Source organism: Rattus norvegicus, chromosome 8 (genome assembly GCF_036323735.1).
Source record: "Rattus norvegicus strain BN/NHsdMcwi chromosome 8, GRCr8, whole genome shotgun sequence".
Lineage (NCBI taxonomy): Eukaryota > Metazoa > Chordata > Mammalia > Rodentia > Muridae > Rattus > Rattus norvegicus.
This window is the reverse complement of record NC_086026.1, coordinates 131256967-131279638: the sequence shown is the minus strand read 5'-3', so window position 1 is coordinate 131279638 and position 22672 is coordinate 131256967. Positions and strand designations below refer to the sequence as shown.

Sequence of the window (22672 nt, the reverse complement as noted above, 5' to 3'; positions counted from 1 at the left end):
TCATCACCCCCTGTGCACACCTGTGTCTCATCATCCCTGTACCCACCTGTGTCTCATCACCCCCTGTACACACCTGTGTCTCATCACCCCCTGTGCACACCTGTGTCTCATCACCCCCTGTGCGCACACCTGTGTCTCATCACCCGTGACCACCTGTGTCTCATCACCCCCTATGCACACCTGTATCTCATCACCCCCTGTGCACACCTGTGTCTCATCACCCCCTGTGCACACCTGTGTCTCATCACCCCCTTTCCACATCTATTTGGTAGGGAAACAAATGTGAAAACTAAGAACTCATTAAGTAGTCAGGGTTCATGTCTGTCGTGGCTGAAGTGATTCTTAGAAAATTTCTGATTTGAAGGATTACTCCATATTCTCTTCGTGATTTTAAAACTAAGATTCTCTGTACCAAACCAAACTAATATATAATGAAATACCTTAGACCACAGCAACAGTCTGTGGTAGAAGTACACAGCACTTATTCCGATCCTTCCCAACAAAGTCTTATCCACCTCACTGTACTGCGGATCTTTGCTAACTGAAACATAAGCAGACATGGGAAGAAATGGAGACAGTCACTTACAATGACTCAGAATTACTGACACCATGTCACAGACCTAGTGCTGACAGCCTGTCCCTCCAATAAATCCATCCCGAAAGTTAATAGTGCCTTGTTGTTGTTTTGTGCTTTTGAGGCAGGGTCTTTCTACACAGCCCTGGCTGTCTTAGAACTCACTTTGTTCACTAGGCTGGCCTTGAACTCAGAGATTGACTTGCCTCTTCCTCCCAAGTGTTGAGATTAGAGGCATGTGTCCAACAGTTGATTTATTCTCAAAGAATTGTTTAAAATTGAGACTGTATGGGCTGCATATATAGCCTAGGAGAGTCACTCTCTGGCCTTTCACTCGCTGATAGAGGTGACACTTCAGAACAACATCTGAAACGCCACGTAGTTGCCTGCTTCTGTAATCCTAGCACTTGGAGGCAGGGGTAGAAAGATTACAAATGTAAGGCCAGGTCAAGCTGCATGGTGACAATATCAGGAGAATGACTTTTTTAAGGCTACACAATATTTTTTGATTTGTAGATAGTAGAAACATCAATGGCATAAAAAATTGGGTGTTCCCATATCATAATAATTAACCTAAATAAAAAGAAAATACATTTATGTTCTACAAAAACTTTGATACTAAAAACAAGTTTCTGTCCTTTAACTGTAACCTAACATAATAAGTCGATGGAAAAGTCCACAGATTTCAGTCTATTTGAAACTTGAAACAGGGCCTTCTGCACCAGGAGAGCTTCACCCTCCAGCTAAGAACCACACAATTCTCAAAACAGAACAGTAACATTTTACCTGTTTCAGCAAATTCACAAAAGGGAACACCTGGCCTTTCTTCTTTATAATCTTCTGTGAGTGTTTCAGCAACACAGGCACAGAATCTCTGGAAATCTGCAAATTCTTCACAGCCCATTTTTATGCTAATGTACAGGTTTCCCAATTTGGTCCAGTCACCCTTTTCTTTACAATTCTGTTAAGATTAGTAAAGATGAAAAAAAAAAAAAAGAAGGAAGAAGAGGAAGAGGGAAAAAGTAAAACTTCTGCCATCTCTGCAAGCACATGCTGGCATACAGGCACATGAAGGAAGGTGCTGTCTGTTAGAGTAAGTGGGAACTGAAAACCTGACAAGCCACACAGCAACACCACTGACCTTGCACTTGAGCCTGTGAACATGTAACTATTCGGCTGCTCAAATACTCCAGGACTTGATGGTTCAGAACTTCATGAGACTCACCATCCCGCCGTCCCCACCATCCCCAGGGCGCATGGGCATCCGGTAGCAATACATTATCACTGCGCTGCTTTTGGAGGGAGCACGCCTTACCACTATTTGGCCATTTATGAATTGGGGCCCACAGAAGAGATTTCAGCAAACAGACCATCTTCTATTTTGAATAACAAACTAAGAGAAGATTTCTGTGGCATATGCAGGTTGTGTCAAGGATCTACCATGTGGAGGCCAAAGGCGGGGCCGCATATCACAGCTTAAGTTACAGGTAGTTGTGAGCTACCTGGCTTGGGCGATAGGAGCTGGATTCAGGTCCTCTGCGGGAGTAGCAAGAGCTCTTAATCACTGAGCCATTTCTCTAGCCACCCCTTCTTTCTTTTCTAAATGCCAGGACAGTGTACTATGGTCCTAGCTCCCATCAGCTCAGTCCACAGCCATCTATCATCAGCCAAGCTTCTGCTCAGCACTGAATCAAGTTTTAAATTGATTTTACTATTATACAAGTTAACTCTGAAATGGAAGTAAGTTTCAGGATTAATTTAAAACAGCAATCCTAGATTTATTGTGTGCTGGGGAACAGGTAGTTGAATTAGAACTCAGGGTGTGCACACTCAGAAAGAGATCTCCACCCATGTTTACCTTTCAAAATATTAATCTTTAAAATGTAACTACCAGACTTTTCTTCCTTAGCATTTTCTCTAACAGCGATGTTTCTAAAGCTATTCCTAGTGGACTGTTCAAACATTTGTTACTGGTTCTCACAGGCCAGCAGTTCCTTTGAAGATAAATGTCATACCTCCACTTCACTTAAGGCCGAGTCTAAGTCACACGTCCAGTTCTTTCTCAGCTGCCTCACTTGCAACCTTCAAACAACAGAAGAGTTGGTTACTTGCACTTCATCCCCAAGTCACCAATGTTCTGAGAAAGACTGACGCACAGAGGACACACCCAAAGTTCTTTGCCGTCCGATTCTCTAACCCACATTTGTATGCTTATGCATGTGGGCGTATGTTATATGTGTGCACGCCTACGCCACAGCATGCGTGTGGCGGTCAGAGGATGACCTGCAGCAGTCAGGCTGCTCCTTCACCACGTGTTCTGGATACTGAACTCAGATCATCATGTTTGATGAAAAGTGCCTTTAGCTGCTGAGCCACCTTATGGCCCCAGCGTCTGATTTCCTGGCTTCAGCCTTCTAAGTACTGGTATTACAGATATGTGCTACCATGTGAAATGAAATGAATTATTTTTCTATCTACAAAAAAATAGCCTGTAATTGAATTAAACCAATAAACGAACTTAGGGAGAACTGACATGTTTATTTTGTCCCTCAATTCATAAAGAGTATGTTTTATTTCTTTCAATATTTCATGGCTTCCAGCACAAATTTGAGAATGTTCTGTAAACTTTTTACCTAGCATTTCATTTTTTGAGCTATTATCAATAGTGCTGTTTTAGATACTGGTTCCTAGGCTCACTGCTGTTGTACAGGAACAGGGCTCATCTGTGGGCTGGTGCTCATTCTGCAACCTTGCTGTACCCATTCATTAGGGTTCTTTGTCACATAGATTTACAATTCATGTCACCTACAAGTACAGGATATTATTTTACTTCCAACTTATACATCTTTTATTTTCATTTTGTATCACGTGGGCCAGAAGGTAAGGGTAAATGGTCTTAATGGAAGTTTGGGTAGTACCTTGCCTTGTTCTCAATTTTGAAGAGAAAACTCCTGTTTTTACTCAAGTATGTCTGTTGGTTTGTTATAGCTTTCTTTACCAAGTTAAAGAATGTGTCTTTCATTCCTAGTATGTCAAGGACTTTCACATTTAAATTCATGAAAGACACTGGTTTATAGCTCTTAAACATGTAAAAGTGTGTTCCGCCTGCACGTATGTGCACAGTAGGAGTGTCTGGTACCATCCGTGTTCTGCCTGCACGTATGCGCACAGTAGGAGTGTCTGGTACCATACGTGTTCTGCCTGCACATATGCGCACAGTAGGAGTGTCTGGTACCATCCGTGTTCTGCCTGCACGTATGCGCACAGTAGGAGTGTCTGGTACCATCCGTGTTCTGCCTGCACGTATGCGCACAGTAGGAGTGTCTGGTACCATCTGTGTTCTGCCTGCACGTATGCGCACAGCAGGAGTGTCTGGTACCATCTGTGTTCTGCCTGCACGTATGCGCACAGCAGGAGTGTCTGGTACCATCCGTGTTCCGCCTGCACGTATGCGCACAGCAGGAGTGTCTGGTACCATCCGTGTTCCGCCTGCACGTGTGTGCACAGTAGGAGTGTCTGGTACCATCCGTGTTCCGCCTGCACGTATGCGCACAGCAGGAGTGTCTGGTACCATCCATGTTCTGCCTGCACGTATGCGCACAGCAGGAGTGTCTGGTACCATCCGTGTTCCGCCTGCACGTGTGTGCACAGCAGGAGTGTCTGGTGCCATCAGAGGCCACCAGACAGGATCAGATCCCCTAGAACTGGAGTTGCAGATGGCTGTGAGCCACCACATGGGTGCTGGGAATCAACCCTGGGTCCTCTGGAAGAGAAGCCAGTGCTCTTTGCTGCTGGGGCCCTGCTCCAGCTCCACAGCTTGAAGACAGTGTCATGTAACCCAGCCTGGCCTCAAACATGCTATGTAGCCAGTGATAGATTTGAGTTCCTGATCCTCCTGCCTCTGTCACCCAGAGCTAGATAACAGGTATGAGTTGCCACACCTGGTATCTCTTGATTTCTTGTACCCACTTTGGTTTTTAATTTTAATTTTTTGAAACAGGTTCTCACTATGTAGCCCTGGCTGTTCTGGAACTCATTATACAGGCCAGGCTGGCCTCAAACGCACAGAGATCCATCTGCCTCTGCCTCTGAGTGACAGGTGTGTGTCGCTGTGAGGGCCCACTGTGATTTTTGTTTATGGGAAATACCTGCCTCTAAAATGCTGATAAGCTAATCAGGGTGGCAGTCCTACCATGGGGGAGATAGAGACAGGAGGATTGGGAGTCCAAGTGTAGCACTGACCATATATAGTGAGACCACTTGGGTACAAACAAATCAACTGCAGAAAGAAAGAAAGAAATATAGGCCAATAAATATTAGTCTCTCCCATTTTCTGGAATTATGTGTAAATTCACTCAAACACATCTTTTTTTCCCTCACACCCTCCTCCCTGCCCCCGGACTCATCTTTAAAATATGAGTAGCCTTCTCAAGAGAAACGATCTGGCCACTAGGAGAGCTTTTTGTGGATTAAGTAGCTTCTATACTTTATACAAGTATTTAGACCAAGAAATCGTCCCATTTCATCTTGTTTGGTGAGTTCACACACAGTTAACATTCATGTTCTCAATGGCAGGAGGGTCTGTACTGATCCCTTTATTCCGGAGGATTTACAATTTATGTCTGTAGGATGATGTCATCACGCAGGTGTAGGCAGGTACAAGATAGAGCAAGGCCTGTCATTGGACGAGAAGGAAGGATGGGTGGGAGAAAAGTTTGAGGGAAGAGGAGGGGACTGGAATGGGAGAGTGGAGGAAGACACGTGGAGAGAACATGGAGGCTGACGTTAAGATTCTACTCTGCACCTTTACAGGTTGTTATGAATGTTCCTAAGGGATGGATGTGTACAGGGCTCTGTGTGTCTAGGTGGGCAATTATATCTTATCAATTGGATCAGAGGTTATTGTGTTGTGTGCTCTTTCAAGTTTAAGAGAGTGTGCACAGCTAGAGACTCTGGGCCACCACAGAGTTGGGATGTGTGTTTCTGGCATGGTGGCAACCTGCCTTGGGAACTAGATGGATAGAGAGATTGCTGCCAGGCTCAGAGAGAGGCCATCATCAGTGTCATATGGGATGGAGCAGAGCAGGTGAGGTGCTTTGCTGACTGAGATGAAGATATCTACAGATATCTTGGGGCACTGTGGTGCCGGATCTAGTGAGGGGTTTAAAAAAATCATTTTATTTTTTATTATTTTACAGCAACATATGTCTATGCCTTTTTTCTTTTAAAGAAATAACTTTGTGTGTGTAGAGGGGGAGAGGAGTGCTCAGAAGTGAACCTCAAGTGTCACTCCTCAGGATCTGTCCTGTAGGAGTAGAGGGAACCAGAGCCTCAGACATATGGAAGAATGGCAAAGCCCTTCCTTAAGGGTGACTCAGAGGGAAATGGTAATGCCTTCTCTTCTGGTCCATATGTTGGTAGAATGTGCAAAAAATGTCTACCATCGCTTTCTCCCTGGATGTTTATACCTGAAGACTGCTCCTACTAAGATTAGCAGCCTGACTCCTTGATCCAGCTGCATACCATAGACCTTGCCTCCTTGTTAATCTATATGTAATCACCAACCTCCTTACTCTGCTGCACGTAAGAACTCTATACAGTAAACACGCTGAGCTTCTGGTGTGCCACAGTTTCCCTAGCAGACAGCCCAGACTACCTGATCCAAGATACTTCTGTCTGTATCTACTTGTATTTTCTTCATTCTCTTCACACCAGGATCACAAGTATCTATGACCAGCTAGAGACTAAACAAGTCCTCACTTTCAGGTGATAAGCACTTTACTGACTATCTCGCCAAACCAACCAGATTTTCTCTCCCTTTCTCAATACAGGTCTATTGTAGCACTACTTGTTTGCTAGAGATGGAACCTAGAACATACCAGGCAAGTGCTTTCCCAAAGAGGACACCCAGTCCTAGGGCAGTATACGCAATTAGAGATTAAATCAATGGTTGTGGCTTCATATGCTGAGTAGACATAGTGAACAAGGGGAAAGTGAAAGCACCAAGGTAACAAGAGTGAGCCAGGAAAAAAACAAAAGCTAAAGTGATTCACACACACAGTGGAGCATGTTAAGCACAGTTAAGTAAGCAGTCAAACGTAAGGAAGAGAAGCTTCTTTGCCCTTAGTGGACTCTGTGGTTAAATGAGGGACTGAGCAGAGTCAGACTCTGGTCAGCTGTGGTCAGAGACAGGAAGGGGCTTATAATGGGTGACAAACTTACCCCTGAGACAGGATTGTTGAGACGAGGTCTGATTTTACCTCTCTTGGTGTCCCCACCAAGATACAGACCCGATAGTTTCTTATCTTACCTCGATTTGGCTTCCAGAACTGCAGATATTTCTTGTTGGGATGCCTGTGCTTGGTGTAAAAGCTTAACAATGTAGTTCAAGTGCTCTGGGTCAGGTATCATCCCAGCCTCAATGAACTGCAGAAGGAGAGAAAAAGAGTAGCAGTTCTTGTAAAAATGTGAAAGAATTGAGAGGCCAATGTGTGAGAATTGACTAAGACAGTGGCAGCAGGGGTCAGACATGGGCGCAGGGGAATTGAAATATCAAAACTTTGCAAAGTTTGAAGCATAATATTATCAAGTGTTTGAGAACCACACGAAGATGTCCTCAGACTTTTAAGCGAACATGGGAACATGCAAACAATATTTTTGAATATCAAAATTGAACTTTCTTTCCATTCTTGGGTTGTCTCAACTACTTTGTTGTGTAATTCTTATCTGGCACTGCCTGTCCCAGTGTGCTCTGGTCTGAAGCCTCATCCCTGGCAGTAAATGGTGAGAGGTTTGCCAGTGAAGACCTGGCCTTTACTTAATAAGTTAACCACCTGCCCGACTACCTGACTGCTTGCAGTCATCTACTTAATTCTGAGGCTTTCTCCCCACCCCACCCCCAATTCTCATTGGCCCTGCTGTTTGTTGTTTTCATGTACCTCAGCTTGGATGGAGAGTGCTGACTAAAGTACCTGGATACCTGTGGTCTGAGGCTGGATTGACAGGAGGCAGATATCTCAAAGTTGTCCTAATACGCTGGGAAGGCTTGAAGCTATGGTGACTTCTGCTACCTCACCACTGGGAGACTGACTCGGCTGAAGGTGTATGAACAACACTTCTTCAGAGTCTACTGTGGTTATAGTCTCCTACTGGGAAGTTACTTACACAGTGAGATCTTCCTATCTTACCATTTACTTGTTTTGTGTGATATATATGATATATATAAATATACAATATATATAAATATTACACACACACACACACACACACACACACACACACACACACGAAGTGTGTGTGATTTGGGGAGCACATTTGCCATGGTTGCATGTGGTCAAAAGACAACTTTTTTTTTTGTTGTTTAAGATTTATTTGTTTTATGTAAGTACACTGTTGCTGTCTTCAGACACAGCAGAAGAGGGTATCAGATTCCATTAGATGGTTGTGAGCCACTATGAGATTGCTGGGAATTGAACTCAGGACCTCTGGCAGAGCAGTCAGAACCACTGAGCATCTCTCTCCATCAGAAGACAACTTCTGACAGTAAATTAACCTCTCACCGTGTTTGAGTCAGATACATTATCTGTGTACCCTGGACTAGCTGTCCCCATTGGCTTCTCGGCTCCTCTGTCTCTGCCCCCATGTCTGTAGCTTACAGAATCCGTGTTCTCGGCTCCTCTGTCTCTGCCCCCATGTCTGTAGCTTACAGAATCCGTGTTCTCGGCTCCTCTGTCTCTGCCCCCATGTCTGTAGCTTACAGAATCCGTGTTCTCGGCTCCTCTGTCTCTGCCCCCATGTCTGTAGCTTACAGAATCCGTGTTCTCGGCTCCTCTGTCTCTGCCCCCATGTCTGTAGCTTACAGAATCCGTGTTCTCGGCTCCTCTGTCTCTGCCCCCATGTCTGTAGCTGACAGAATCCGTGTTGCAATGGTTCTTTACAGTGGGTTCTGGGTCTGAAACTCAGGGCCACATGCTTTCATGGCAAGTACTGTAGCCCACTGAACCCTGTCCTAAGTCCTTGAGAGAATGTATGACTTACTTTCCCCATCTATTGAAGGGAGGAGGAGGGATTACAAATCAGGGTGGTATCCTGGCTATATCTGTTTATGTGTTTGTTTGTCACGCTGTCACAAGCTATAATTGTCTGAGAAGAGGGAACTACAACTGAGAAAATGCCTCCATAAGACTGGTGTATAGGAAATCTTGTGGGGCATCTCCTTAAACAGTGGTTAATGTGGCCCATTGAGAATAGTGCTGCTCCTGGACGGAGGGTCCTGGCAGCATGAAAAAGTAGGCAGAGTAAGTCACGAGGAGCAGGCCAGTGAGCAGCTTCTTCCATTGCTTCTGATCCCGTTCCTGACTTCAGTTTCCTATCCTGGTGTCCTTTCATGAAGGCCTCGTATTAGGAAATGTAAACTAAACCCACAGGCTCCTGCTCAGGTTGGTTTCAGGAATGGAGTTTTACCACTGCAATAGAGACCTCACCTAAGACAGATGGGATAACAAAGCAGCAGGAGAGTGGAGAAGGTGCCTTCTCCTGCCATTTGGTCACTAAAAACTTAAAGCTCAAATCAGAGTTTCCTTTACTAAAGGGAATAGTAGAAACTCACCAAGGATCTCCTCTTTTTGACTTGTAGGGAAACTGCCTTAAACTCAATACTGAATTCTGAGCAGGTCCTTGAAACTCCTTTCTAAGCCATCTGATTAAACAAACCGGAAACTGTTTTGGTGAAAAACTGCTTCCTGCTTATTACAAACTTGAGTCTTTGAACTATGTCTTTTAGCTCCTCTGGATGTAAAGCATGGCCAATTTTACTTTTAAAAAGGAAGACAGCTTCCCTTCTAAAGCTATGGAACTTGATGACACAATACAGAAAGCCCCATGAGGGCCACTGTCCTACTCTGAAACATCTCAAACCACGCCTGCTGGTCTCTGCACTCCCTACCATCCTCTGATGTTTGATCAGATGGACAGCGCCAACTAAAATAGCTGTGAAAGAACAAATTAGCTACCTGGGAACCCGTTCCATTCAAAGCTGCCCGTTAGCTGGGTATGGTGGCTCATATGTTTAATCCTAGCACTTAAGAGGGAGGCAATTCTCTGTGAGTTTGGGGCCACCCTGGTCTCTGTAGTGAGTTCCAGGCAGTCAGAACGATACGATGAGACCCTATCTCGAAAAGCAAAACAAGACCAAAAAACCACTATCCTTTAAAATTGCTCAAAAACCAGGATAAGTATAAATATGTCTTAACAAGCGAGGTTAGGTTAACAGCCTATTTACAAACATAAAATAAACTCTGAATTTCTGTTTTCTCCATGTCTGTAGTTTATTGGATGGGGTACATTATACTGCTAGAATAAGGAGCAAAAACAGTCAAAGAAATATTATATTGCCATTGTTGGACCCTGAAAGTCTCCAGATGCTGAAACTACATTAAACGACTTTTGGGAATAATGGCTTCACGCTAACTGTGGAACCAACAACCTCTGCACAACGCCCCCAGCCCCCAGCCCCCAAGATAAACCAAATCATTGTTTGTTAGACATTCTCTGCTTCTCTGTAACTGCTGCGGTTGAGAAACACTTTTCTAAGGCAGGGTCTCATGTTGCCCAGCCTGGACTCAGACTAGCTACTTCTGAGCCCCCTGCCTCCACCTTTGGAGGACTGGAAGTGCAGACATTTGCCACCACCCCTGTTTTTATCCAGTGCTGGTTGGTGCTTATCAGGTATTTTGAAGCATTCAACAAATGTTAGTCTTGGTGGTTGAAGACGCGACTCAGCTGGTAAAATGCTTGCTACACAAGCATGAGGACCCCTGAGACCGAGGCGCAGAGGCCGAGGCCTGCAATCCCAGTGGTAGGGAGGCAGAGACAGGATTCCTGGGTCTTGATGTCTAGGCAGCTTGGCCTAAACCAGTAAGCTGGAAAGTGTTGGTGACATCTAGTCTCCATGTATGCACACACACACACACACACACTCACACACACACACATTTAATGTGTTTTTAGGGAGCATTAAAATTCTTATTTCTCATTTTACTTAATGCCAACTTTAAAACCAACTCCTAACTACTTTATTTTAGTTACAATTTTCTATTTATATACTGATTTGTTTTGTTGTGACCTTAAATATTTCAGAGAAAGAATTCTCTTAGCTATATTTAAGAAATAGAGACAAAGGTAATTTGTAATAAGAAAGCAGTCATTTGAATTCTTAGAAGGATTTGTTTAAGGGGAAGACAAACAGTGGAGAGTGCTTCTGAACTATTTCTGGAGAAAAAAAGATCATTTATGAACAAGTAGAACATTAATAAAAGACAGATAAAGAATCATGTGCAAAGAGTCTTCTTTTGTTATTCCCTATGAGAAATAAAAGATTAAAATCATACCTTGCAAAAAATCTCAATTAAAGCAGGTACAGCATTCCTTAGCTTCATAGCTGCCACATACTCAAATATTTTTAGTAATATTTTCAGAGCAGGCTGAATGAAACAGACAAGCAGAAAATCACACTCAGTTTCACGTCTCTCAGTGTGCCTTGCATTTTACAAATCCACCAATTCTGAGAATCTGTGGTCTGGGGAGTCCATGGCAGGCAGAGGTGGAAGCACTAGCTTTAAACACACACGTGCAGAGGGGCAGGCACCAGGTTACTCACCAGCATTTTAGCCATTATGCTGAGCTGCACTACCTGGAAGACTTCTTTCAATAAGCAATGCTTGAGTAAAGAAATCAAAAGGTCATTTAGCACTTGTAAACTGAAGTGTATCCCTGGGGGAAACTTTCTGTAGTATTCCAGAAATATGTATGCTGAAAGTGAAAAAAAAATGAGTCATTTGCTGCTCTTAAGTAGACAATCTTCTGTAAAGATATTACATCAGTTCATTCCTTGAAAGGGACCAGAAACATTCGATGAGAATGAAAGCAAAAAGTCAAAATGACGAATGGCGGTGACAAGAGAAGTCAAGTTCAGCATCAGTGTGCACGGCGTGAAGTGCACAGTGTGAGTGAGCTGCAAAGGCACAACTCCCAGAAGGCTCCGAGGCTTGTACAGGGAGATGCACAGTAGTGCGGTGAGGGGTGAGGGCTACTTTGACACTTAATACTTATTGCTTCAACTTTGTCAACAAATTGACCTGGAATCTTTTATTTCAGTTTATTCTTATGGACTAAGAAATTATCCATTACCTTTAAGAATGTAGTTTATGTCAATCTAATTCCTTAATCTATTTTTAGTACAACACTTAACAATTTTCAGTTTTTCCCACGTTAATGTTACTAAAATTGACGGAGTTGACTTAATCATTGTTCCCATTCCAAAATTTTAGCCCAAATCTGCACATTTTAGCTAAAACTACCTTAGCAAAAAAAAAAAAAATCACTTAATTTTATGTTATTTCTAGCACAAATACTCATTACTATTTGAATTACCCAATATTGCCTGGGAAAGTCACTAGTTAATGAAAAAGTTCAGCAAAACCATAAAGTTAAATAGGTTTAAAAATATGCTAACAGCTGGGTGGTGTTGGCGCACACACACCTTTAATTCTAGCATTTGGGAGGCAGAAGCAAGCTGACCTCTGAGTTTGAGGCCAGCCTGGTCTACAGAGCTAGTTCCAGGACAGCCTGATCTACAGAGAAACCCTGGCTCACAAAACTAAAAAACAAACCAAACAACCAAAAATAAATAAATAAATAAATAAATAAATAAATAAATAAATAAATAAAATATTTTAAAAAACCCTCAAATCCAAAACTGACCAAAACAAAACAAAAAACCTCAAACCAAAACTGTCATGTAATAACGGTTAGCTTTGTCATAAAGCTGTTTTATATATTACATGCTTTCCCTGAGAACATACAGATACGTCTGTTTTCTGACTATGTATTACATTTACTTATTTTGTGTGTACACGAGCGTGGCCATGTGTGCCAGAGCACAACTTCTGGGAGTCAGTGTTCTTCCTCCACCATGTGGGCTATGAGGAGTGAACTCGTGTGACGCGGTCATTGACTGCCTGAGATGTTCACAATCTCCAGCCCCGTTGTGTTCTGTGGAGCGCCGTGCAGCCCAGGTGAGGCTGGAACTCACAGCGATCCTCCTGCTTCACCTCCTCGGGCGGGCAGTGTTAAGGTTACAGGTGTGCACCATCAAGCCCAGCTACGATACATTCTTACAACATTCTATTTTGTATTAATATAGTTGCCTGTATAAAAGCAAAAGAACTGCTAATATGAAATGTCTGTTACTATGTAATTCATGACTAAACTAGGAGTACTGACCTTTGAAAGGAGCAGTTAGGTGGCTAGTGTCTGCTGTGCACTGATTACCAACATGTACCCTTTCTTCTCGTCATTAATCTATTTTAAAAATTTTAATGTAAGCCTTTTTCTTTCAAAATGATCCTCCCGGGTCAAGTTAAGTTGGTTCAATGAGTGTTTGCTGCTAAGCCTGAAGAACTAAGTTTGATCCCTAGGACCCACATGACGGACAAAAGAGAACTGACTTCTGAAAATTGTCATCTGGCCTTCGTATGTGCACTGTGGCTCATATATATGTGGAGACACACACTCTTGCACTCGTGTACACAAGGTAATACATTTTTTTAAAAAGAAGATCCTCCCTGTCTGGTTGGAAAGGTTTAAACATTTAATGGCTTCTACCATGAAAGGCTGTTGGTGTGTCTTAGCTTAGAGCTAGGTATGCTGGGGTGCTAACTCACCGCCCCCCTTTTAAAAAAAATTAGGAGCACCTGTTTTTAAAACTACTGGCTTTTCCTTTCTAGACGTTGTCAGTTCTCACAGTAGGAACCAGTACTGTGTGTTGTAAGTAGCCGGCTGAGCCTCTGCCTCTTACACTACAAGCAGAATGAACCATGCTGCTAACTAATCACACGGTACTGTGGACATACTTAGTGCTCTTAAGTGTGTCGGAACTGCACCTTGTGTGTATCTTACTGGACCAGATTGTTCCAGAGGCTACAGACAGAACTAGAATGTCTGACCCTGGACTGGAACCTAGGTCAGAGTAAAACATAAAGGGGCGTTTAGTCAAGTGATGTATAATTTACTGCAATGGAGGATGCAGCACACTTACACAAAAGGATGCTGTACCCTCACAAACTGTGCACCAAGATTCACAGGCATAGAGGAACAAACTACACGCAAAATTTGGGTAAGAATTTAATTTTTAAATTTTATTTATTTCTAAAGACTTATTTTCACTTTGTGTGAATAACTGTTTGCCTATAAGAATCTATGTGCACTATGTGTGTGCTTGGTGCCTGAAGAGACTGGGAGAGCACATCACATGCCCTAGAACTGTTGTTATAGATAGTTGTGAGTGAGACATCTGATGTGGATGCTGGGAACCAAACCTGGGTTTCTCTGGAAAAGTAGCCAGTGCTTTTGACCACTGGCCAACTCTCTACCCTCATTCTATTTTATTATCATTATTTTTTCAAGACAGGGTTTATCTGTGTAGTCTTGGTTATCCTGGAACTTTCTCTATAGACTAGGCTGGACTTAAACTCACAGAGATCTGCCTGCCTCTGCCTCCCGAGTGCTGGGATTAAAGGCACTATTGCCTGTCCCATTTCATTTTTAATTTATGTGCACATGAACATTTGTGTGCGGGTTTACTCATATGAGTGAAATGCTTGGGGAGGCACTGGATGGCCAGGAGTTACAAGCAGTTATCACCACTCATCATGAGGCTGTGAACCAAACTCAGGTCCTTTGCAAGGGCAGTGCATGCTCTTAACCACTGAAACATCTCTTCAGGCCCCTTGGAACTTACCTTGAAGTGATACATTGCAACAGACACACACAGATGCACATTCACACACTCATTTCTACAGGTACACATACATGTGTGCACAAACAGACACACACACAGACACAGACACACAGACACAGACACACACACAGACACAGAGACAAAGATACACACACAGACACACACAGATACACAGACACACAGACACACACACACACACACACACACACACACACACACACACACACACACACACACCAGATGCTTTTCTCGTGGCCACTGATCTTTACAGTTTATATCTTGGGAGCTTCCCTTTCATGTTATTCTCTTTTCACAGGCTTTGCAATGATTTCTGAAGCTTGAAAACTCACCTATATTCATCCTCTCTACCTTCTCCTTGGCTGTCACAGTTCCTAGATCACAAGAAAAGTTTTCATATAGGGTCCTATTTCCTCTAGTTACCAACGCCCATATTAGACACGGGTGCCCTTGGATGTTTTCAGAGAAGAAGACTGATCTGAGATGTGGAGCTGTACTGCTGTTACTACCATGCTGCATGGCTTTAGGGTCAGTGTCAGGGAACAAAGGCATGAACTTTGGCTTTTTATCCTCTGGGGGCTTATAATCTAGCATGGTAAGGAGATGGAGGCAAGGAACAGGGTGAAGCTGTGGACTCAGACAGAGGCTAATGGAAGAAGCAGTCTTCTCAGTAAGGTCTGAGCCCTGAGGGTTAACCACACAGCACAGTGCCAGCAGCACCAAGGCATGGCACAGGGGCCTGTGGATCAAACTGTGTGGGACTTGACAGGATGCTGCCTTGGTAGTGATGGGAAATGTGGAAAAAGAACGAAGAGGGAAGATTCAGGATCTAAAGTAGACTTGCACAGAGAGCAAGACACTTTCCCCTTTACATAAGTAAATGACATACTAGTACATAAGGGAATTACATTGTTAGGTGAACATAGTTTTTAAACTGACAAAAATAAAATATTTCTCTTTAATCATTTCTAAGGCCAATGGAGCCAATCTTAGGCAAGGTATTCTATTCAGTTTTTATACTTAAGTTTAAGAATATTTTTTCTTTTTTTAATTGGATTTTTAAAATTTACATTTCAAATGTTATCCCCTTTTCCCAGTTTCCCATCCATAGACCCCCTCCCCCTTTTTCTATGAGGGTGTCCCCCCACCCATCCACCCAGCCAAGAATAAATTTCAACTGTCTGTCTGTTTATTGTGTTTTGAGACGGGGTTCTCTGTAGCCCTGGCTGGCGTGGCACTCACTCTGGCCTTTAACTTCCAGATCCGCTTGTGTCTGCATCCTGAAAGCTGGCATCAAAGGCTTGTGCCACCAACGCCTGGCTAACAGGTTTTTAACTAAAATCGCTGTGCACGCGTGCATGTGGCACACGTAGTGGGGCTGGAGTAAGGAAGGCAGAAGATACCTTTGTAGGGCTGGCTCTCCCCTTCCAGTGAGGTAAGATATGGGGGTCGAACTCAGGCTGCTAAGCTGTCACAGCCCTTCCACCTTCCTGGAATAACTGTGACATGCAGTGACAAACAGAACACGTGTGAAGCCACTCCCAGGAATGTGTAATTATCATGCAGTTACTCCATACCTGCTCGGTGCAGCAAACGCTGCTCATTGACACGTATGTACTTCTTAAACACATCCATGCAGATCTACAAAAGCCATAAAACAGTAAATTACCTTCATATGTTTTACAAACAAAAATTTATGAGTTTGGAGCTTTAGAATAAGAGTTGATGTTTAAGTTAATTCACAGGCTTAAAATGTACACTAGACTACTGATCCTTCTGCCTCCACCTTCCAAGTTCTGGAATTTCAGGTCTGGATGCTATGGTTGTGACGATGCCAAGAACAGGCAAAGATCGGTGTAGCCAGAACTCCCAGACACGGTTGAATGTTCATGAGGAGACATGAAAAGAGTACCAAGAGTCGCTGTTTTATTAACCAAATAGGGAAACAATGCAAATGTCTGTCAACCTTAATGCTTGTTGATAAAGCTGTTGATAAACTCATAGACTAGAATATTAACTATTACACAGTATGGAGGAAGAAACAATAATTAGATAATAATTAGATGTCAGAAATGCTGAGCCAAAGTTGGCAAGCCAGTTGCTATTGTACGCATTTTCAGTCTGGGCTACTTGGGAGGCTGAGGCAGCAGGAGTTTGAGATCATCCTGATAAACGCCAAAGACTCTGTATGGACCTACACATATAATTTACATACAGCATAAGCCCAGGCAAAGATTGTTGTGCTAACAGAGCATCAGGACAGTCAGATAAAGTGTATGAGGTGAGACTGTCTCCCCCGGATGGGACTTTACCTTTTCATCCCCCTGCTCAGGCACATGGACAAACTTGCACTGTGCTCGCTCACAGCCACGCAATGTGTTAAAATGAAGCTTGCAGTATCTGTGGGGTATCATCAATCCTAAGGGCTTCTGGAACACCTAGAAGATTAAAAATCCTTTCCAAGTTAATCATAAGACATAGTCAAGTGAGGGCACATTCCAAAGCTTTAACATAAAAACTAGTTCAGCAGGATTTATCTGTGATTTTATCAACTTCTCATGTAAAAGATTCTGCCAGGATTATCTGTTCTGCTTCATAGTTTTTTTTTTCTTTTTCCTTGAGACAGGGTCTCACTATGTAGACCAGGCTGGACTTGAACTCAGATATCTACCTGCCTCTGCCTCCCACTGGGATTAAAGGTGTGCACACTACTGCCCAGCCACTCATCTGCCTTTAAATGCTCACATAGGGCTCCTTGTTCTTATGCCTCCTTCATAGAAAGCTCATTATAACCATAGAACACAGTGCATTTCAGATGCATGTATTAGAAACAAAACCCTCCTTGGTTTTTCTAACAAAGAAAAGAGAAATGATAAAGTTGGACTTAATCCAGCACCTCCCACAGTTTATGGTCCTTCCTTCCCTTCAGCTGTCCCTCCCTATCAGAGGCTCCTTCTGTTACAAACTGTTAGTGATGAATCACACTCTGCTGCTTATTCCTACTTAATGCCCACCCCAAATCCGGGTGTCTGCAACTGTTCAAAAAGGAACTGGACCCTAAGTATGGGGACTTACCCCAAAATTTTTTTCCCTTTTAAATATTTCACAAGTTTCAGGATTCTGCAGTTGTAGGACAGAATATCTTCCTGGAAATCTGAAATCTAGAAGTAAAAGAGCATTACAAACAAGCACACGAACACTGACTGACTTCTCAACACTGACAGTCACTCCTGTCTGTCTTAGTTTAAAAAGTAATTTTATTTTTATGTATATAGGTTTTTTTTTTTACAAAAGTCTGTTCACCACATGTAATGTCTGCTGCCCCAAGAGTCCAAAAGAGGGTGTTTGTGGTGGTTTGAATAAGAATGGCCCCCTCAGGCTCTGCTCTTGTATATGAGTGAGTGCTTAGCCATCAGGGAGTGACACTCTTTGAGAAGGACTAGGAGGTGTGGCCTTTTTGGAGGAAGCATGTCACCAAGGGTGGGCTTCGAGGCCTCAAAAGCTCAAACCAGGCCCAGTTCTCTTTCGGTTGCTTAGGTTGGGGTGTGGAGCTCTCAGCTACTTCTCCAGCACCACGTCTGCCTGCACGCTGCCCACCAGGCTCACGATGATAATGGACTAAACCTGTAAGCCATAAAGCAAGTCCCCAACTACAATGCTTTATTTTATAAGAGTTGCTTTGGTCTTGGTGTCTCTTCACAGCAACAGAACACCGACTAAGACAGGGTCAGATCCCATGGGAAGGGAGTTAAAGACAGTTGTAAGCTGACATGTGGGCACTGGGATCCAACCCAGGTCCTCCATGACAACAGCCAGTGTTTTTACTACGAGTTATCTCTCCAATTCCCTCTTTTATCTTTTTGTTCCCTCCATTTAAATGAGAGTGTGTGTCTCACACACACTTGGGCATACATTCCCATGCAGCACAGCACATTGTTTGCAGGTAAGAGGACAACCTGAAGAAATCAAGTGGTCAGGCTGGGTGGCCAGGGCCTTTACTGCCTAAGCCATCTCAGAGGCCCGCAATAGCACATTCAATTCCACTTAGATTTGCATTGCCATGTGTATTACTGTGAAATACTGATTGACTTATGCAGCAGGATTTTTCTAGAGTTGTTTTAGCTGGTGTGAATTCAGGAGTGATGGCACCTTGGCTTTGAAGTAGCCTTTTGTCAGTGATTGCTATCTGAGATTGTATGGACCTTTGCATAACTTAGTCTGGAGACATGCCTGGCAAACCACGAAGTCTCCTATGGCTGAGATGGTTTAGGTGATGGTTCTTTCAAGCCAACTCCTAGATCAGCTAAGAGTTTGGTATTCAGAAGCTGGCTTGTTAAAAGTGCCTTTCTGTAACAATAAAGCTCAAGTTCTGTCCTTGAGAGGCTATCCCACTGCTGCTTGATCTAAATTTATCTTACAGTGTCTCTTTCTTTGACCAATCCTCCTGCATAACCCTGAACACCCATAGACTTATATATTGGGTTCCCTGAAATACTTCTAGATCTGAACCTAAAATGTAACATTAATTATAGGCTGCAGATAATGTTCTTAAAAGACTTAAGTAACCCTGAGTCCTAGCCCAGTTAAACACCTCATCCAAACCTTCCATAAAGAAGAATACTGACAAATCCATGCTAGGAACTTCATTGGATCATTGAGAGGTTCATAGCCTACACCCCCAGTCCTCCATCAGGATCAGGATATATAAGCACAGACACCAAGGACTGCACTCTCCTGACACATTCAGAGGAAGAGGGTGGCCTTCTGAGACGTAAAGAGGATCCTCAGAAAAGATCAAAGACCTGCCAGAGTCTTGATCCGGAATTCCACACCCATCAGAATTGATATCTCTTTAGATTCCTAGCCTGTGGTAGTTAGTGCCCTGTTACAGTTCTTTATGCTGGTCAGTACAGTAGCCACAGTACTCTTTACAGTGCACTCTTTAACAGTGCCCTTTAAAAATTTAGTAATATTTTCAGTTGTGTGTAATGTGTGTGTTTGCATGTGGGTGTGCACCTGAGTGCAGTGCCCGCAGAGGCTGGAGGCATTGGATACTGTGGAGCTGGGATTACAGAGAGCTGTGAGCTTTCGATCATGGGTGCTGGGAACTGAACAGGTTCTCTGAAAGAAGAGCAGGTGATCCGACATGCTGCCATCTCTCTAGACCTGATGGTGCCTTTTAAAACAAGAACTAGGACATTTAAAAACATTCTTTTCTAAAGGCAATTTCTATGTAGTATATGTGTGTGTGTGTGTGTGTGCAAGTGTGTGTGTGCAAGTGTGCTTGCCTCTGCATATGCATGAGGTGTCTTATTTTATCAGCCTCTACCACATTTTTCTTTGCTGCTGATTTTGAACCACCAATTTTACTGTGTAACCATTGCTGGCCTGGCACTCATTATGTGGACCAAGCTGGCCTTGCCCTCTGTGGTATAGGAACTACCATGCCCAGCTTCTACTTCATGTTTTTGTTTTTCCTTTTATGTTTATGAATGTCTTGGGTGACTGTCTGTGTGTATACCAACTTTGTGTTTGATGTTTAAGAAAGTCAGAAACTCGGAAACTGGAGATATATACACACGGTTGTGAATCACCATGTGTGTGTTGGGAATTGAGCCCCAGTTCTGCAGGAGCAATGTGTGCTCTTAACTTGTGAGCCAACTCTCTAGTCCCTCAGTTCATGAACATGAGACAAGGTCTCTCACTGAACCTGAAGTTCACTGCTGCAGCAAGGCTGGATGACCAGTGAGCCCCTGAGGTTCACCCACTCCTCTCCTGCAACGTCGGGTTGACAGATATGCACCATCACATCCAACTTTTACAGTAATACTACGGATTTGAATTCAGGTCCTTATGTTTGTTTTTCTTTCTTTTCTTCCTTCCTTCCTTTTTTCTTCTCTCTTTTTTTCTTTCTTTCTTTTTTGGGACTGAGTTTCTCTATTATATAGTTCTGGCTATTCTGGGACTTGCTATGTATATACCAGCCTGGATTAGGGTACATCATGATCACAGAGATCCACCTACTTTTGCCTCCCACAGGCTGGAGCAATGTGCCACCATTTATGCTATCAGCTCCTTATATTTGTGAGGCAAGCACTTACCCACTAAGCCATCTCCTCAGCATAAGTATTTTTATTCCAATTATTTCTATTTTACCTCTGTAGCATCTGAATGTAATCTGTAATAGGCTGAAGGTATGCTGCCTATAACCTTATAGCACTTTACATTAGGAAAGTTAGAAGGATTTGAATAAAACACAACCACTGTGGGCTTGCTGCACATGCCTGTAATGGCAGGTAGCAGGACCTAAGTGTTGAGAAGGTTCCCAAGAGTGAGATGTGTGCTGTATAAAGAAACTTAAGCTTCTAACCCATTCAACGGTGCTCATTCTGTTTAAAGAATTAGAGAACTGTATTTTATGGAAAATATATAAATCCTAAACATGTACAAATGTAATTAATTAAAATATGAATATTTTAGGTATTTCACATAATACCACTGCCACATAAATACAGATGTTTGTATTTTAATAGCAATGTCTTCTGTCAAAGTCCTTCAAGATGACCAGAACTTAGTAAGGAAACAGTGTTACCGTTCGTCCAGGGTGCTGGCGCTACATCTTGATGACTGCTCAGAGTCAAAGGAGGCGCTGATGAGCACAGGGTGTTGGGGCCCAGGGCTAAGTGACACTCAGTAGACACAGCCTCCACACTTCTGGAATCTTTGCTGTATGAACAGAAAAAACAGATCGGGATGCCATCCTATTTACAAAATGGTGAAGCAGTGCGACTCAAGTAGGAAGGAATGTAACCTACTGCTATATATGTATAGCATACACTGCTATATATGATGTATAGCATACACTGCTATATATGATGTATAGCATACACTGCTATATATGTATAGCATACACTGCTATATATGCATAGCATACACTGCTATATATGTATAGCATACACTGCTCTATATGTATAGCATACACTGCTATATATGTATAGCATACACTGCTCTATATGTATAGCATACACTGCTATATATGTATAGCATACACTGCTATATATGTATAGCATACACTGCTATATATGTATAGCATACACTGCTATATATGTATAGCATACACTGCTATATATGTATAGCATACACTGCTATATATGTATAGCATACACTGCTATATATGTATAGCATACACTGCTATATATGTATAGCATACACTGCTATATATGAAGTGCTGTGCACTGTTCTGCGCATGGTGCATCACGATTCTGCAATATTTACAGTGGGCTGCTCCTGTCTTCCTCAAAACATTTTAGTTTACGTAGTAATTGATGGGAGGGGTGCCCATGCCACAGTGAGCTCGTGAGAGGATAACTTTATGAAGTTGGGTCTCTCCTTCCTTCCTGGATCCTCAACTGAGGTTGTCAGGCTTGTAAAGTCAGTACTTTTACCTGCTGAACCATCTTGTTAGCCTAAGGTCTCGTAGCTCCTGTCTTCTTAACAAAAGACCAACAGTTGCTATAGTGTTTTTGTTTTATTCTCTCTCTCTCTCTCTCTCTCTCTCTCTCTCTCTCTCTCTCTTTCTCTCTCTTGTGTGTGTGTGTGTGTGTGTGTGTGTGTGTGTGTGTGTGTGTGTGTTGGGAGTTGATCCTCGGTTTTAACTTTGAAATAAGATCTTGCTCGTAGCTCCCACTGGTAGGGATAAGAATAGTATTTTATGGGTAGAATGTGAAGTGTTCTCCATGGGGCTCATGTATTTGAATACTTGGTTTCCAAAGGATGAAGTATGAAACCTTTAGGAGGCAGGGGATAGTTGAAGTGAGTGGCTAGGAGCCAGGCCTTGAGGGCTCTCTAGCCTGAGTTCTCTGCTTCCTGACCCACTGGGACGGGATGAGTCCCTGCCAGCAGTCACTTGTCGTGAACTGTGCCATATTTCCTCTACCATGATCCACCCTTTCAAACTATGAGCCAGAGCATGCTTCCCTCAAGCTGCTTCTGACACACTTTTTGTCACAGTAAAAATCATGAGCACCGAGTACTGGGCTACACCACAGCAAGTCCAGCGTAGGACATAAGGAGCAGGAAGATCATGAGTTTGACATCAGTGTTAGCTACAAGCAAGATCTTACCTCAAAGGTAACCAAAGATCCAACTCCCCAACACACACACAGGAGAGAGAGAGAGAGAGAGAGAGAGAGAGAGAGAGAGAGAGAGAGACAGACAGACAGACAGACAGACAGACAGACAGACAGACAGAGACACTATAGCAACTGCCCAAACTACCACAC

General features: G+C 43.1%; 1 protein-coding gene across 5 annotated transcripts in view; it reads right to left on the bottom strand.

The window, feature by feature from the left end:
- Positions 1-22672, bottom strand: part of Topaz1 (testis and ovary specific TOPAZ 1) — a 54646-nt gene that overhangs the window by 10721 nt on the left and 21253 nt on the right. For all 5 annotated transcript variants that reach the window (NM_001376913.1, XM_006244204.5, XM_008766728.4 and 2 more), the window contains exons 6-15: positions 20983-21116; positions 17466-17551; positions 16703-16828; positions 15968-16031; positions 11232-11383; positions 10963-11055; positions 6885-7000; positions 2590-2656; positions 1361-1535; positions 441-541 (exon numbers count right to left, since the gene is read on the bottom strand). In NM_001376913.1, the coding sequence (NP_001363842.1) occupies positions 441-541; positions 1361-1535; positions 2590-2656; positions 6885-7000; positions 10963-11055; positions 11232-11383; positions 15968-16031; positions 16703-16828; positions 17466-17551; positions 20983-21116 (1114 nt within the window). The remainder of the gene's footprint in view (positions 1-440; positions 542-1360; positions 1536-2589; positions 2657-6884; positions 7001-10962; positions 11056-11231; positions 11384-15967; positions 16032-16702; positions 16829-17465; positions 17552-20982; positions 21117-22672) is intronic.